Source organism: Hirundo rustica, chromosome Z (assembly GCF_015227805.2).
Source record: "Hirundo rustica isolate bHirRus1 chromosome Z, bHirRus1.pri.v3, whole genome shotgun sequence".
In the NCBI taxonomy this organism is placed as follows: Eukaryota; Metazoa; Chordata; class Aves; order Passeriformes; family Hirundinidae; genus Hirundo; species Hirundo rustica.
In genome coordinates this window covers 64,139,754-64,158,111 of record NC_053488.1, presented here as the reverse complement: position 1 = coordinate 64,158,111, position 18,358 = coordinate 64,139,754, and the positions used below count along the sequence as shown (strand labels likewise).

Genomic DNA, 18,358 nt, shown 5'->3' with positions numbered 1-18,358 from the left:
ATAGGCTGGTTCTTGTGTAGTTAAGATGATTAGCCTGAATTTCTTTGGCAAAGAACATTTACTTGATTTCTTATTGAAGAGTGTAAAATAAAAATATCTATGTAGTTAAGTATTTTTTGACAACTAATATAGAAACTTGTCCTATTTCACAATCTTCTTGAACTTTTTCTCAAATTAGGCTTAATTTGTAGTAAGGTTTATGGGCAGCAAAATGTAGAAGTAAGAAACTGTGGAGAGGATATGCTGGGGAAGATACAAAGAGTATGTAAAAACACAGTGGACTTTAAGAGGAATGGTGGATTCTGTAGGTGTTAATTTTGAAAATGTGAGCCTTGATTTAGCTGGAGATTGTGCTTGAAGTTTGTATCACCTGTAAAGGCTGCCTTGATATTTAATGCACTGCGCTTTCTCAAGAGAGTGACTGTCATCAAGATATTTTACCATAGTTATATTAGATTGGTGATGATTTTGTCTTACTGTGTAAAATACTATGCTCTACTATTTAGCATGGAAAACAGTCTGCTGGACAGGGCTTGAGTTGGAAAATCTGATGTTTTATGCTGGAAGAAAAGGGCTGTGGCCATCACAGGCAGACCAGAGGTGATGGTTTTATGTAAAGGTGCTGCTCATCTTGAGTTGAAGGGTCAGATCTTGCAGAGGGGAGCTAGCTGCTTTCTAATGTGGATCTGCCCTGGGACAGCTGTGAGTGGCTGCTGAGAGCGCTGTGTGAGGGAGTACCGAGCTGGTTCCGCAGGCAATGACACCTTACCTCTTCTACAGTTGGTACTGAGTGGGTGCTGGGAGGGGGAGGTGCGTGAGTTCTTCCTTGTCTGTTAGTTCTGGGTGCTATGGTAATCTCTTCAGAAGCCTGAATGAAACAAGATGGACACAAGAACTGAGGATTTATGGGGGTTGTTGAAAGCTTCCTTACATCTTTGTTGCCCTGACTTACTTGCTAAGGGGTTCATGGAGCAGATCTGAAGCATTTTCATATGTTCTTATTGTTGGTTTTGTTTTATACCTATGTTTATTTCCCTTCCTTTTTTTCCCAGCTTGCACCTATTTTTTTGTTGTTGTTGATTTTTTTTCCCCTAAACATAACCTTGAAGTTAAATAAGTGCCAGAGATATCAGTAAGAATTTACAGTAATGTACAGTATATTTTCAACAGTGTTTAGTGTTGCAGTGATAAGATGGCTTGCACATTTCTAACCTGCTGGTAAGAAACGGTGAAAAGAGCCTAAAGGTCTACAGTAGCTAAAAGCACGGCTTTGTTTTCATGCTAGGCATGGAAAAATACTTCTCCTCTGCCCCAGTAAGTGCTTTTCAGTTAGTGTATTGCAGATTCTGGCATTGTTCTTCCATCATTCTTTTTTTGGTAACAAATTTCGTACCAGAAATAAAAATAATTTTATGGTCATTTCATATTTGAAAGAAATTGTCCTAAAGTATGTAGTGCTTGTGACTGACAAGCACTTTGCCTTGACATAAATGCCATGCAGAAAAATGTCACTACTCTCAAAAGGTTAATTGACATTGCAGGATGTTGAATGTCTTCAAGTAAACAAACACAACCATTGCCAGATACATGCTGCGTTTTTCTTTCAAGAAAATGGACCATTTTGATGCCTTAGGCAGCATGCTATCTATTAATTAAAACTTATTCTTATACATATAACATATTCTGTGTTTAAAATAGAAAACAGACATGAATTGTATAGGAAAACAAAGTAATTTTTAAGGTAAAGCAATGTAAAGCAAAAGTTACAGCTGGTTTTCAGCTATATACTCAGGCCAGTGTGCTGCCACCTGTATTGTATTTGTTCTTAGCCCTCTACAGTATTCTGGGATAGATGTGTATTAAAAGTAAAATAGAAAACAGAAACCTGAATTTCATGTTTTTTTGGTGGTTTGTTCTTCATGCCTCACAGAGTACCCAGTATTTAACAGCTTCAGTAAAGTCTTAGAAGTCAGGCTTCCTTGGATATTGTTTTTGTCTCTAGTGGCATTGTTTTATGATCCTGGCTAAGCTTCTGTCCTGTCTTAGGCTTGGTTTCCATACTACAGTAATGAACTGTTGAAGTAGATAGAAGTCCTCTTTAAACTGAGGAGCTGTGGGCATGAACCATAGTGACTGCAGTATGAAGAGCTGTCGCATTCCAGAGCTCGATGTCCCTGTGTTTGTCCTTAGTGGTTAGGTGTTTTATTAGTAGGTGGTACTGTTCGCAGTTGCCTGCTTTGACCTCCTTCTACTATAACCCATAACTTAGGATCTGAGTCCTTTTCTGTTGACCATTATCAATTTTCTTAAATGAACTATACTTTTTTCCTTGATAAAAAACCTAAAGGTCTTTAGTTGTTTGTTTGTTTAAGGTACTGTCTTTATGCTCCTGAAAGAATCAGAGTTAATTTCTTAATTTCACTGAAGTTTATGGAGAGAAAAACGTTTTCTAGTTATATCATTTTGATATAATTTCCTGGAAAATACTGGCTCCCACAGAGACTTAGCAGAGTTGTCCATATAGATAGAATCCACTCTAGATTGTTCTCTGCTTTTGGGTGGGATGGGCTATGCACTATTGTTTTCACCAACCAAGATGTAATCAAATTAGAGAAAATGAAAGCAGAATTATGATTAAAAATTCATTTTCTTTTATAAGTTATGTAACTTTTCTTTAAAACATCTTCTAATTCATAGGCTGTGGGGCTACTGTTATTAAAGCTATGCTCAAAATGAGGTACCAGGCTTCGAATGTCTTCACTGAGTTCCTTTGTACGGTCTGCATGCTTTCATGGATTTGATTAAATGTAAACTTGCTTATTTTTATGAGAAATTGAAGTTTGAATGGTGCATTGATTGCAGAGCAGTTGACAGATTGCAGGCTGACCTGCTGAAGTTCTTCCCGCTGTCCTGTTCCTGTAGCTGCACACAAAGTCAGTCTGAGATGGTGTGTTTCCCTTAACTGTGGCCTTGACTAAACTCCCTAGTGGTCTTGTACTGGCCTTGGTGGTTAAGGTATATTATGATACATAGTCTTCCTTCTGTTAAGCTTAGTTATATGGTGGCCAGTGTTTATTGCACAGTTCTGCTGTTGATCCAACATACAGATAAATGCAGTATAACATACATTAGTATCTAAGTGTAAATTGCATAGCTGCAAGAAATTTTGGAAGTTATGTCTTTGAGGTTTGTCCATGGAAGAAGCTTTTGTCATCATTTCCTATCTTTCATTTAGAGATTAGTGTCACTGTAGGATGCAGGGCCTGTATTGCTGTTCACAATACATGGCCTTTGGCATGGCTTTATTCTGTTTATGATTTTAGCTGAATTTAGCTGTTAGATTGGTAAGAGGTTAACCAAGATGTGGCACACTTCTACCAAGTCAGCCACAAAATTTACTAGAAGAGGGGAGATACTAGGTTAAAAAGAGTTTGTGTGTAAATTTTCTTGGCAGATGGTAAGACTTTGTACTTCCACTTCTTTTTATTCACTAAGGCCAGGAAGATCATTTTGTGGAAGCCTTGTAGTTCTCTTGTTGTGTACTTGTATTGTGCATGAGCAGTACCTTAATAATGCTTGAATATAACTTCAGATTAATGAAAAAAGAATTTGAAATTTATTTTTTTAAAAATTTTCTATTAAAAATTCTATTGCTCACATGATTACCTGGGCTTTGTCCTTCCAGCATTAATGATTCAAAAAGCAGAATTATTTTTGTTGGTAAGATCTGCCTATGATGCAACACACGAGTAGATCTGTGATTAAGAAATCACCATTTTTGGGGGTTTACTATTTATTGTTTTCTTTTTTGTAAAAGTAAAATAAATATGAAATTAATTTGGATCTACAGCTTTGCTGATAAACTTCCACAAGAAGAGGAAACTACCATATTTCGGATCCATAGTTGTGTTCTGTGGATTGGGTCTATCAGGTCTGAGACATAGGAAGTTGCTTTATTTGAGTGGTCGTAGGCAGTTTGAATGGTAATTTTGACAAGAGAAAAGCAAATCTACCTTGGAATCCAGGATAATTTGAAGGAAATGCATTGTATACAAATGCTTAACATTTGTAGAGTGTGACACTGTGTTCACTGACACAGACCACTAGCAGTTTGAAAGTTGACTTCCGTGTTTCTGTACCATCTGATTGTCATCTAAACTTGTGTTTTATAGCTTGAAACAATTGGATGGCAGCTTAATCTTCAAATGGCAGAGTCCATGCAAGCAAAGCTGAAGTCTCCTCAAGCTGTGCTAGAGCTGGGAGTGAGAAATGAAGATTCAAAGGTAAGAAATGTGAGTCAGCATATCTGGAAAAAATTGTGGTGATGGCCTTATGTTAATGTTCTGTTAAAGGCATCCATTGGAACTCTTAATTGTTGTTATTCTTGCCATTATTTTGTTTTTATATTTTGTAAAGGTTAAACACTGGAATTTTGAAATATTGATACAATAGCATAAATATTCAGTAAACTGAGAGCTGTCTTACCAGCTTTTTGAGCTGTAACTGGAGAAATAGGGAGTATGGTTATTTTAGGTCTGTAGAATGTTTTTGTCAAGTGTTTATTTTTATCACATATCATATGATTGTAGTTCTTACGCATTTAATACATAGTAGGTTGCAGTCTTCTACCATGTGTGTAGTTATATAAGACATTGCTCATCACTTGCAGCCTTTCTGTGCTAATGATGTACTTGTATGAATGATGACACTATGTGAGGCCGCATAAACCCAGTATTTGGAGGTTTTAAGTTAGAGTCTTAAGTTCAAGGATTTTAATGACTTGGTGGCATATCAGAACCCAAACTCACTAAAGAACATAATTTGTTATTAGTAAAATCTGTGTCTTTTAGCCAGCACATTTCAAATTAGACATATGATTTGCTTTTAACCTTATCTCGCTAATGGAAATTGGAGTCTTTAGTTCTGTAGTATCTGTCAGAATGCTTACCTATGAAAAATCCAGTATAACGAGTGTGAGGGGAGAAATCAGAACTCAGTGATGCTTTAGCATTGCATTTAATTCACAGTAATTTTACTAATGTGAGTGCAATTTCTGATTTATGGTGAAATAAAAGAGAATACACAGCTTACGTTTGTGCTTCTCACTAAGACCTGCAGCAGTTGTATTTTTTTCAGCATTTCATTGTTTTATCTAAATGTCCACCAGATACAGGAACTGGACAAAATTTTATGCCCAAGCTGCACTGGTGAGCCTTGAATGCAGATTCAGTTCTTATGGCAAAATATTAAAAATATAGAAGGAAAAATAACATTTTCATGTAAGACACAGTTCTTCTTTTTCTTGTACAAACAGGATTCAGATAGTGGACTTTTTCTATTGTTTCCTCTCTTACTTATTTTTGTGGATATGTTTAGATACCAAGATCAGAATTACTTTACAATAATTACAAGCCTAGAATAAACTTGTGGTGGACATTTAGATAAAACAGTGCAACAAGAAAACTTATGCTGTCACAATACAGATATTAAAATTTAAAAATCTGGGTTGGTATGAAGAGCACAACGGGATTACATCTCAGTACACAGATGGACTAATATTTGCTTAGTGTGGGTAATTTTTCTAGTTTTTCTTGCATCTTTGTGATCTCTTAGTGCACTAAGTATTGTATCTGAAAATCGTAGCTACTTGATACCTTTTTTCCTCCTCTACAAAATTATGTATGTGACTTTTGTGTGAAACACAGCATGAATTTAAAGTATAAATTCTTAATGACTGTATTATTTTTTCACCTTTTTTCATAATTCTTGGACATAATGATTTGAAGAAAAAATGCTGTTACAGAGACGCTTTGACGGTCTGGCGCATTAGGGGGCAGTAGTGCTCTTTGTCACCCTGGTTCCTTGCTTTTTGGGATAATACTTGGAAGCAATTCTGAAGTCAGTCATTGTGGGAGGTGTTTAAGTATTTACATTTCTAATCTGTATATGACAACAGAAGTTTCGCTTGTGTATATAAAAAAATAAAACCTATTAATAAAAAACATACTGAGCAAGGTAAATGAAATAGGCTATTATTTTCAGTTTTGCTAACTAAAACTAATTATACTAATACATTAGTGTTTACTACAAATCACACTACTTAAGGACATTTTAACAGTTCTTATTCACAAAATGACATTTAAAATTAGTATTTAAATTTTCTCTCCAGGAGAGGTAATCATAAAACCTGTGTCTATGTGGATGTTACTTGCATGTTGAGAAATAAAAAGAAATCTGCTATATGCTGTATAAATATTTATAGAGTACATTTTGTCAGCTTCAGATGAAATGCAGGGTCTCAGAGGAATAAATCCATCGAAATGCAAAAATAAGGTGTCCTTTAGTTCTTTCAGGTGGTTCAAGCTGCTAGGGACATTTGCATTTCCCAGCAAATACATTGCTTGTGAGTAGCACGAATTGTGATCAGAGCCCGTGATTTTTTTGTTAAACTGTTTTTTACTGGGTTTTGTATCAGATTTGCTGTTTATTTATACTCAGACATGGAATTACGCTTGTATTAGCCCCTGTGTGAGCAGGGGGTGTGGATCAGGTGGGCTGCCAGACAGAGCCTTCCAGCCCAAGTTGTCCTGTGATCTAGGCTGCTTTGGCTGCTGCTGATGTTTTGTATGAGAAAGAGAAAAAAGGAGCTTCCAGTTAACGGTGTTTTATTGCAATGATTAATTTTTAAAAATACTTAATTGCATCTCAGAATCTGTGGGAAGTAGAATGTCTATGAACTAGGCACACAAAACAAACTAGTATAATAGGAAAAATATTTTTAATTTGCAAGGTCCCTTTGCTTCCCTTATGACATTTTGATGAGTTTAAGTGATGTTTGAGAAGTGGTGTGTAACATATCAGTTGTATATAAATACATAGTATTTATAACATAGTAAATTTCGGTTCAGATTTTTGGACTGTTGATTGCAACATGACAATTTGGAGATTCTGTACAGAGTATAATTATTTTTATGTGTATAGGTTCAATTGATCAGTAGAAGAATTAGTAGAAATTAACAATCCCGACAATCTGTGTTGCTAATTTAGATTTTTAATTTGCATACAAAGACTGATCCCCCGAAGTGCTGTGTTTATTTAATATTTCTTTTCTCCAGAAATTTGTTTGGTAATTATCGACATAGACACACCCTCTCACATTCCTTCCCATTGTTAACAGCAGTAATTCCTTAGGCTATCTAGTCCAGACTTTTTTAAACAACTGTGAACATTTTCTATAGCCATAGGAGGAGCCATATAAATAAATAATATTGAAGTGTGTAGAAAGATTGAAGGGCTTCAGAAATGTCACACAATTGGTGCTGAATATCTTCACAGAGGAATATGAGAAGTAGGAGTGTGTTCTTAAAGAGTTGTTGCTATTACTCATCATTAAGAAGATCCAGTAAGGCACATTACTATATAAGGTATTTGTTACTGTGTCTTTTCACATATGATCTGTAGTTACCGTTTATGCTTGAAAATCATTAGGATAAATAAATTATTCTTGCCCAGTGTTGTCTCTCAATAGTTATCCAGTTTTATTCTGCAAATCCACTCCACAGATTTTATTAGATTCTGTTATCTGATTGCAATTTGTCCTGTGGAAGGCTTTGCTCTTTTTTTGGTTTTCTTCTTATTTAATCTGTGAATTTATTCTTAATGATAAAGAACTTCTTGGGGGAGCTCTGTTTTTCTGTATAAATACTATGTAGAGATTCCTTGTGAAAAATCAATGTTTTTCTTCTTTTGTTCTTTTATAGATGTATTTGAAGAATTTTTACAGGATTTTGTCTGATAATGCAAGACAAAAAGTAACTGATAATTGTGCTGGTTTGTTGAACCTGCCAGTGTAATACTTTTGGTGAAAGACACATCATATTAGAATTCTATTATCCTGATATACTTTTATTTAATTTTAAATTATTTCCCCTAACATCAAGATGCTTTGTCAGGGGAATGTAACACATGAGAGACTGTGACAAATTAAGGGAGATGGGCAATCACTAGCCAAATTAATTTTAATCAGGACAAATGCCAGTTTCAGCACCTGGGATAGGGCAGCCATGTGTGTATGGACACGCTGGGGAATGAAATGTTGGATAGTAGCACTGTGAAAAGTAATGCTGGGGGTCGATGGTGAGTTGGAACATGGGCCAGCAGTTCCCTGGCGGCCAAGAGAGCCAAGCATGTCCTGGCGGGCATCAGGCACAGCATGGCCAGGTGGGGCTGGGGAGGGGATGTCCCACTCTGCTCTGAGCTGGGGCAGCCTTACCTTGAGTGCTGGGAGCAGTTCTGGGTGCCACAATATAAAATAAATACTGAGTTATTAGAGAGTGTCCATGGGAGGGCAGCAAAGATGGTGAATGGTCTAGAGGTGAAGCGACACACGCTGCAGCTGAGGTCACTTGGTCTGTTCAGCCTGGAGAAGAAGAGACATTTCATAGCAGTCCAGAGCTTCCTTGTGATGGGAAGAGGAGGGGCAGATGCTGATCTCTTCTTTGTGGTGACCAGTGACAGAACCTGAAGGAACATGATGAAGCTGTGTCAGGGGAGGTTTTGGTTAGATATTAGTTCACCCAGAGAGTGGTTGGGCAGCTGGAACAGGCTCCCCAGGGAAGTGGTCACAGCATCAAGCCTGACAGAGCACAAGAAGCATTTGGATAATATTCTCAGGCACATGGTGTGACTCGTGGGGCTCTGAAGGAACAGGAGTTGGACTTTGATGATCCTTTTGGGTCACTTCCAGCTCAGGATGATTCTATGAAAATCAAACTGCAGTCTGATTACATTTGAAACTGAGCTGATACTACATATTTATCATTCTATAGAGTAATTAGAAATCTAGAAATTTGGAATTTTTATCTCGTTAACAGCATATGTGTTGGGCTTTTTTTTTTCTCCAGGTTTTTACAGACTTTCTATATATTTCTGGACAGTGAACAAAATTTTTACCTTTTTGCTCTGTTTACTTCAATAAGTACACCATTCTGCTTTCTGAGTTTTCCATTTTGATTACTTTTCCCATTTAAAAAAACAAAAAACAAAGCAAAGTAAATGAGAAACGTATCTTCTATCAGAGCTACATCAGTTACTTAATACACACTATAGATTCTCTGCAGCCTGTATGGCATGCAGGCAGGACTTGCACATTGATCAATGTTTAAGGAAATATGGTGGTACTTCTCCTTCCACCTCAGTTTAGCCCTTTGTTTTTCTCTGAAAAGAACTCGTGTTTGTGGAGTGACACAACAGTGAGAGTTGGTGGATGCTAGTAATACATCTCACTTCTGAAATGTAGGAGGTGGCGGAATTGAGCATGTACTCCTTTGATTTGTCATTTCAGTCCTTGCCTTTGGGAATGATGCATTTAGGTGGGCTTTTTTTTTTTTTTTTTTTTTTTTTTTTTTTCCCCAAAATAGAGGAGTAATTTTTATCTGTAGGGCTTTCAAAAAAGAGGACACTTGAAAGTAATAATGCAGAAAGAACTGTGATGAGGTCCAAAGATGAAACAATTGTTAATTGCTCCCCACGTTCATCAGCTCCCTCTCAACCACTTTCTTTTCTGATGAGGACATTACCCTTTTTCTTCTCAGAGCACAAAACAATCTTGTATGTACACCCTGGAACTGAGCTTAGTTTTTTCATCAAGCTTATTTGCAAATCTCTAACAATTGCAAAAAAAAAAAAAAAAAAACAAACCAAAAACGAAAAGTAGGACAGCCCTTGGGTGAATGCAAAAATGTTTAAGGATTAGATTGAGAGAAAAGTGTTTCTTCATTCCTATTTGGAGGAATTAATTTAACCTCAGACAATACAATCCTGGTTCAAGGTTTTTCTGTGCTTCTGAGCAAGCAATGTGGCTGCTTTTGGCAAGGTGTACATCATGAAATGAGTTTTGTTCTGCGAGTTAAGCCCTAATAAATAGTGCTACTATTAAGAAAGAAGAAAGTTGCCTAAGAGGAGGTTTCACAATATAAGAAAGGTCCTCATATTTGTAGGAGTGGTAGTAAGAATGACAGTATAATCTTGAGTGTTTGGAACAGCTCAGAAAAATGACCCTGAAATTTATGACTTGATTCGAGCAGTCACATCGCTACAGAAAGATGACAGAAATTTAATTCCTCCACCATGAGTGACAAAAATTCTGTGCTTATGATGAAGAGCAAATCTTACATTAGACTGTTTGGTTTTGATCACAGTTATTACCTCTGATTAAATCTATTTAAATAGAGGAAAAAATGAAGCTGTGGTCCAGAATTTTTGAAATGCCAAAAGGACTTTTTTGTTTTCTTACTAGCATAGAAGTGGATTCCTGTATAACCTGTGTTCTGTAGTTTGACATTTTTCTTAGTAAACATTTACCAGGTCGTGTGGCTCTGGGAGTATGCACTCACCTCTGCAGTTGTTCTGCAGTGTGTACTTAGGTCTCTGACTTCATTTGGGATTTGACATTATTTAATTACCCAGCTTATAGTAAGGATCTCTTTACAGTATACTTATGTTTCTTTCATCTGGCTATATGCACAATTTATGAATACAAACTATATCACATAAATTTACAAACCCTGCAACTGGTTGCAGCATCTACACATGCTCTGTTAATGGCAGAACATTCTTCGGCTTTCTCCCTGTCATGGTGCCAGTTGGCTGTTTATAATTGGTTGCAGCCTTGGGCAGCCTCAGTGTACAGTTAGAAATGAAACTCTGGTTTTGTGCAGGAGTATATTTAATTGTGTGTAATGTGTAGCTGTACTGTTGTCAATCCCATTAAATAGCAGAAAAGTAGTTCAAATACTTAAGTTTAAGCTTGGTGACCATTTCATTGCCAGGCAGAATTAAACTTCAGGGCCTTGGGGGAATTTGAAAAACAGAAAGATCTGGTGAGCTTTTCTTATTTAATGCGGTTGTTCATGACATCTTCTTTCTTAGAAAACTTGGCTCCTGTTTCCCCAAATTGGTTTTGTAATCTTGGTACTTCAGTCTTTTCAGATGAAGAAGGCACGTCCCTGGGATTCATGGAAAATTCTCAGGCATATACTTTCTTGCCTGTTATTCTCAGAAACTATGCAGTGCTTTAACTGTTGAACTGTTGCTTTTATTTGTGTGTTGCAATGGAAGATAATCATATTTGCTCAGTACTTTTGCTATGCTTTTGCACAACTTCTGGACATTATTTTTCCCTCTGCTTTTACTGAGGCAGTAAATTCTGTGGTACCTTCACAAATATGTTAAAAAACATCTCTCCTGTGTCTGTTTCTTATTGACTCTGTGGTAGGTAGTCTAAGAAAAGGGTGAGGTTAGGGAAAGATGGATGTGAAAGTTGGACTTGCTCTAACAGCAAATCTAAGGTTACCGATATTGCTGTTCTGTCTTTTCCTCTGTCACACTGATGTTGACTGCTGCCTTTGAGAATTAGAGGTGGAGACAGAAGTGGACACCAGGTATGACAAAAAGAAGGGCAACAGAGCTGGTGAAGGGTCTGGAGTCTGATGAGGAGGGACTGAGGGCTCTGGGAATGTTCACCCTGGAGAAAAGGAAGCCAAGGGGAGACCTGGTGGCTCTCTACAACTGCCTGAAAGAAGGTCATGTCCAGGTGTGGGTCAGTCTCTTCTGGGCAGCAAGTGGTAAGACAAGAAGAAATGGTTTTGCTTTGCACCAGGGATGGTTTAGACAGGATATGAGGAAAAATACCTTCACTTAAAAGGGTAGTCAGGCATTGCATATGAAACTGCTTAATTTGGCTTAAAAATTTGCAGATTCTGTTACTGTGTAAAATAAGTAAAGTAAAAATACTGTGCAGCCCAAAGGAGAGCTGATCTGTGTCAGAGCATTTGCATCTTGCCAGGGTCAGGCCCCACAGCTTACTTTGGGACTGCTTTAGGGCTGTGCATGCTGTACCTACTCATGTTTCCTCCTCCATACACAATCTGTCACATGTCTTGTGGAAAAATATGTGCTTATCTTTTCTTCCTGATAATGTCAATACTGATATCAGAAGAGGCTGTGAAAACAGTTGAATGGGTTGACAAGGAGCAGCGGCCAAAACAAATTCAATACCATGCAGATCACACCTTGCTTTTGTGTCATGTACCTTTAAGAAATATTATGGTGAGAAGGACCATTTCCAGTTACTCTCTTGGTTCATACCTTGCCAGCAGTTCTGTATTTAGCTTAGACTATTACATACTAATTAGGTGTTTTATGTGATAGGCGCCTCACCAGGTCTGCCCAGAGCAGTATAGAAGGAGCCCACACTTTGTAATTTGCATTCAGGTTACATTTTTGTTCACCATTGCAATTCTCTCCTGTGCTTTACTTTTCTTTGTGAGTTCTTTAAATTCATTGTTTTGTGAGTTTTGGTACAAAATGGTGCTGTCAAGGAGAAGTAATCTTGTGGTAATGAGTTTCAAATCAAACATCTTTGGGGGTTAATAGCATGGTTTTGAATTTAAAAGCAATTTGATTGTCCACATTGCAGAATTGCCGGACTTGCTTTCCGGTTACTTTTGCTAATTTTTTTGTCAATTTGCAACTAATGTAATTCCCAAATCCGGCTTTTTGAAGCAATAGTATGTCTGTTCTTGAAAGAGTAGAAAGTTAGTGTCTTCTGCATTGCTAATATCTGTCCTTCTTGAGACAATAAATATGCAGTACATGCTGTCAAACTATATCAACGGTGAGCATTTGACATAGAACAGGTGTCTAACAATGTTTTGACTCCCTTTCCAGATCCTCTTCAGGTGGAAGAAGGTAGGTCAGCACCTCAATTGTATACAGAAGAAACTATTTTCACTCATCTTGTTTTCTGTTGTTTACCAGTGACAGAAGTCTGGTATCTGAAACTGTGTGGCATCTCCATTTGTGCCACTTGGCTTTGTATGAGTGTTTAACAAACTTTAACAGCTGCTATGACAAGTGACCTCTTTCACTGGTTAAAATGAAATATGACCTCTTTCACAGCAAAACCACAACCCACAGCATGGCCTACAGCCTCTGAAAAAATCTTGTTCAATATGATTGTATAAAATCACTACTAATGAAACAAAACATATTTCTAGAAATGCATGCTCAGTGGCAAGACAGTAATAGAAAGAGATTTCAAGGGAGAGAGGAAAAAATATTTTTTTCCATATTGAGACAGATCTTGTTACTAAGAATACATTTTGAAGCCTTGGAGTAATGAAAGGATAATCCAAAAGGCAAAATAGAGCCAAAGCTACTGAAAATGCTTATATATCTTTTTTAGTAATGCCTGATTTGCAGCTTTTTATATTACCTCTGGTGCACAGAGGCAGGCAGCAGACTTTTAAAAAGCTTTAAAATAACTGAATTATTTCTCTGTCCTCTTTTGCAATGTCAAAAGAAGCAAGAATTTGGGAGATGCCTATGCTTGGAACTAAGTCATGTTATGAGACTGGGAATTTGACAGCAAAACAAGTCGCCAATGGCTAGATTACTATGGAGCTCTATATCTACTCTTACTCTGCTGTTGGTGTACAGCTCTTTGATTAGGTACTTCGACAGTAAAGTGTTGGCTTGTCTGCTTCATGAGTTGGAGAAATGTATTAGAGAATCATAGAATCCTTAAGGCAGGAAAAGACGCTCAAGATCACCGAATCCAACCAGTGACTTAGCACTGCTAACCCGTATCCCCAGTGCTACATACACGTGCTGTTTGAACACTTTGGGTATGGTGATTCCACTGTTTCTGCAGGCGGCTGATTCCAATGCCTGATCATGTCAGTGAAGAAATTTTTCCTGATATCTTTAGGAGAGTCACAGGCTTAAGCTTTCTGGAGGCTGGACACTGCACCCTAGGGGGCTGCCAACAGGTAATTAAGATGTGCCGTCATACCTAGTAGTTCTGGAAGGTTTGCAGCCTGGTATTCAGTATTCAGTATTTAGTAACTGCACAGTGGAGTTCAGGTTCATGTCATCTTTACTCCTCTGTTCTGAATCCTAAATAAAGGAATTTTAAAATCTAACCATACACATGTGGAAACAGATACATCTTTTGTTCAGGAACAAGTGAAATTTCAGGCAAACGCTGCCTGAAAATACCAGAACTTACTGCTTTTATTAGAAGATATTAAGAATAGTCAGGAGGAGAACATTTTTTTGAAGATGCAGTTAGAGGCAGGAAGAAGGCCCTTTGTAGATTCAGGAAAGTGCTTTTGACTACAGAGAAACAATTCCTGAGCTGTTTTTTTCCTTGTAATTTCTAGATCACTTTGCCTCTTCACATTCCCATCCCTTCTTCCTTTTTGTCATCTCATTTTTATAAAAATAGATGCATTGTTATCCTATCAAAGAAATGGAACAGATTCCAAAATATTTTTGAAATTCCTCAATCATCAGAGTTGCCATTCAAGTGGGACACAATTCCTCAGTTTGATGCTATGTCTAATAAATTCAATATAAGCTTTCAAGTGCTGCCATGTATATATAACTAGTAACTTTTTAATGGTTGTGTCTTTTTCTTTTGTTATTGAACAATGGTTAAGTAATTATTATAATCCTTTATTAGGTCAGTTGCCTTTGTTGTTGAGGCCTTAGAGCCCTTTTTATGCTGTAAGGTATCTTTTGCTCCAAAAGGATGCAAAGCAGTGTTCTATAAATGCAAGATGTTTAGACAGTTTTTACACAGTTCCAGAATTCCTGTGTGGCAGTATATTCCTGTCTGTACTTTTGAATGCTAAAAATTACCAGGTTCTTGAGTGAGCATTTTAGTTTCCTTTTTCTAAATCTGTATGCCATTTAATGAAAATGAAAGTCTTTCTTATGACGACCAAAATGTGTTGGTACTAATATTGATGAAATGAAGAGTAGCCAGGTTTTAGTATTGAAATTGATTTTTTTCATTTTTTTCCAAGTGCTGATGTATTTGAGGCACCATACAGGAGGAAAAGGCAAACCTTTTCAGGAGAGGTATTCTGATATAGCAGCAAGGAGCAGCTCTGCTTTAGTGCATTAATTTGCCAAGGGTACTGTAGCCAGGCAGATTCAGGTAAGCTGGCACAGTGATGTTTGAAAACCATCAAACAGATGATTGCTGCAGAAGTGCATGAAACAGGTATGGGGAGATGGAGGCAGTAAGGGCAGTGAAGAGCACAGCAATGCAAGAAAATAATGTTCATTGGGAGTTGAGTTGAACCTGAAGAAGTTTCTTGGAGTAAAACTGAGGATGATTATCATGCAGAAAAGCTGTGCACTCTGAGAAGTGTTATGCAGCATGATGCAGTGCTTTGTTCTCAAACACTGAACAGTCATTCTGAAAAGCTCTTGAAAATTCAAATCAATCATAATTTGATTTTTTTTTAGTGGAATTTCTTTAAAATTCACATTACCATTTCAAATGGCAATTGTATACTTCTGTGGCCTTCAGAGAGTCACAAAGCACTTGAAACCATCCTTGACTTTGACATTGTGGCCTGTGATGCTTGTCTAGGATGATGTATAAACAAATTGTATTTGCTAGTTTCGGAAGAGAGGAGCCTGACACATTTTTATCTGAGGAACTGCATTCCAAGGATGAACCATAGGCCAACAGCAGATCTTTTGAGGAAGTGTGGAAAGAGTAAGGCAGAAGAAGGATATGGCAGCAAAAAAACTCCCAAAAAAGCCCCAAATTAACCAAAAAAGGCATCTGTCTGTTCTTTATGGATAGACAGATGAAATGCAGAGCATGCAATGCACTGTCAATCTGTCAATGCAGAGCATGCAATGTACAGTGCAGTAACTTAAGCACTGCAGTGAGGCTTCAGGTTGTGGGTACTTGTTCTGAACTCCTTCTTTCCTAACTTGCAATAAAATAATTATTTTTCAAAACATTCCAATCCAGCTTGACAGACTGCTGACTTTTTATGATGTTGTGGCTTTAGATGCTGGAAAAATAAATAAGAAAGGGAATTCTGTTCTTCATGCTGTTTTATGAAGCAGTTCAGTAATGTGCTTTCATCGTTAGCCTTTTAAATTTTTTCTTTTTCTTCTTTCTTGCCTATTTTTTTTGATAATGAGGGAAATAAAAATTGTGGACCAAACATGAATCAGCCTATAAAACTACAAAAATAGCTTTGCATGTCTAAACCAAAGTGCTATTATTTTGGTATATGTCTTTATATGTAGATAAGCATGTCCCGTTTGCTAAGTTATATGAAACTGATACGTGTTTAATTCTGTCAATAAAGTTGGACAGGAGGAGGGCAAGTGTGAATGTCAGGAAGACTGCACATTATTACCAATGGAAACAACATCCAGTAGTGTGCTGTTCTAGCAACAGGTCTGGAACAAGTGCAAAAGTAATGTGCCATTATATTTGTACCTGTGTTAATATCGTCATATTACCTCAGAGCTTGAAAAATTAAATTATTCTTTGACTTTGTGGAAGATTTTTTTTAATAAAGTACCTATTTACATCGTGTCATTGTTTCCTTATTTGCATGTAATTCCTAAGTTTGCAGTAGAACACTCTTTTCAGTTATAGGTTTGAGGAGTTTTTGTGTGTATTTTTGGTGTTTTGTTTGTTTTTGTTTGTTTTTTAGAACTTTGGTGGGGGGGTGGAGTTTGTGTTTGTGTTTGTTTTTTCTTTTTAATTAAAGAGTATTAATATCTTTACTGAATGTAAAAGTGTTGAGAGGAGAGCCTTTGTGGCTAGAGAAGCATCTTGTGGTTTGTGCCACAAAATTCCTTTCAGATTTAATTGACTTAAACTGTATAAAAATTACCATTACATTTTTGCCCATGGTTTCTCATAGAACTCCTGGATTTTTTCCCAAACACTAGGTCATTATTAGCATTCTGAGTTAAGGTCAGGCTTTGGTATCATTAAACACCACACTGTTGGGCACTGCGGGGAGCACATAGTCTGAGGCCTGAAAAATAATGATGGAGAGGTCTTGGCACTGCTTTCTTCCTGCCTTGCGTCTTAGTACAGGACATCATGCGTTCCATTCACTTTCTGAAGTTGGTGTTGAAAATAATGTAGAACATGATGGCTGCTATTCCCGCAGGTGGGTGAATGCTCTACGGAAAATAAAAAAACCCCAATGCTTCCAGGGAGTTTAAAATAGGACGTACTCATGCTAGCAGAAAAATTGGTGAGGTGACCCAAAGGATTTTCCCTGTAATTTTTTTTGTTTGTAATAAAATGATTTCTTAACAAAAATCTAATATATATGTATGAAAGTACTAAGGGACTGCATGTGTGCTAGTAACGATAAAATCTGTGTTGCTCTCAATGCACTTCCTCTGTCTGTGGCCTGCACAGCACCTGGAACCTAGTACAAAATGGGAGAGGAAGTTGTAGACCAAGGAGAAGATTACCTCTGGAACAAGCATCAAGGGAAATAGCCCATCGTGGTGGCTTCAATTTCCTTAACTATTCTTCTTAGAATGTTGGAGATGTTTTTAATCCTTAATGATGCTTAACTTAAGTGGTATTGTTTTGCATGTGAAAGTAGATACCTTTGTCAGCAGTTGTCAAGTATCCTTCAAGACTAATGCAAAAGCAGTAGAAGAAACGGTGATTATAGATAGAAACCTTGGAAATAACAACAAAGCCAAACCTCATTCTTCTTCTGGCAGTTGGGAGTTCTGTTGATTCTCCCTCTAAATACAACAAACACCCAAGTGTGTGTTTTCTTCTGTAGAGCGTGAATTAAGTTCACATTCTCACAGTTGTGCCTGTATGTTTGTAAAACTATGCTTCAAAATGGAACCCTGAAATGAATTAGGAAATGAAACAAAACTGATGGCATGAAAGTTTTTAGAAATTATGAGATCTTATGTTTCTGGTGGGATCTACAGAAAAATTGCACTGGTACTGAAAGGAATAGATTTGCAGGTGGTTATGAGTTGTTAGCTTGGGGAGGGGTATGACATAGCAAAGAAAATGCAGCTTTAATACATGCTCTGTTTTTAACTGTTAACACTTCTTTTTCACAAAATAGCAGTCATCTCCCAGATTTTAGTAGGCATTTAAAGACTATCATTCTGCTTTACAGATGTGGATAAAAGTGAGGCTCTTACGTATGTATGTTCGTCCCTTTAGTATTGCAACTAATGTAAAGACTAGGATGATTAAAACTCTTTTCAAAGGCAGGAAAGATAAATTACTTGCATGGAATTTGTTAAAGTTAGTGCATTGCAATTTCTTTTTAATGAAATCAGATGGGGAGAAAATTAAATATTTTTACATTTCTGACAAATTAAGAAAGCAGGAAATTGCTTGGTGCTTTTTTTTTTTTTTTTAAAATCAAGTTTGTCCTTGTTTGTCTGAAATGCTATTTTATTAGATTGTTTTTCTGTTATCAGTAGTGTTGTTCATATGCTCAACCTTTAAATGACATAATTTTTACCC

General features: G+C 37.0%; 1 protein-coding gene across 1 annotated transcript in view; it reads left to right on the top strand.

Annotated features, from left to right (window-relative positions):
* COMMD10 (COMM domain containing 10) overlaps positions 1-18,358 on the top strand; it is a 113,021-nt gene that overhangs the window by 18,455 nt on the left and 76,208 nt on the right. The window contains exon 5 of the mRNA XM_040090956.2: positions 4,173-4,283. Coding sequence (XP_039946890.1) covers positions 4,173-4,283 — 111 coding nt within the window. The remainder of the gene's footprint in view (positions 1-4,172; positions 4,284-18,358) is intronic.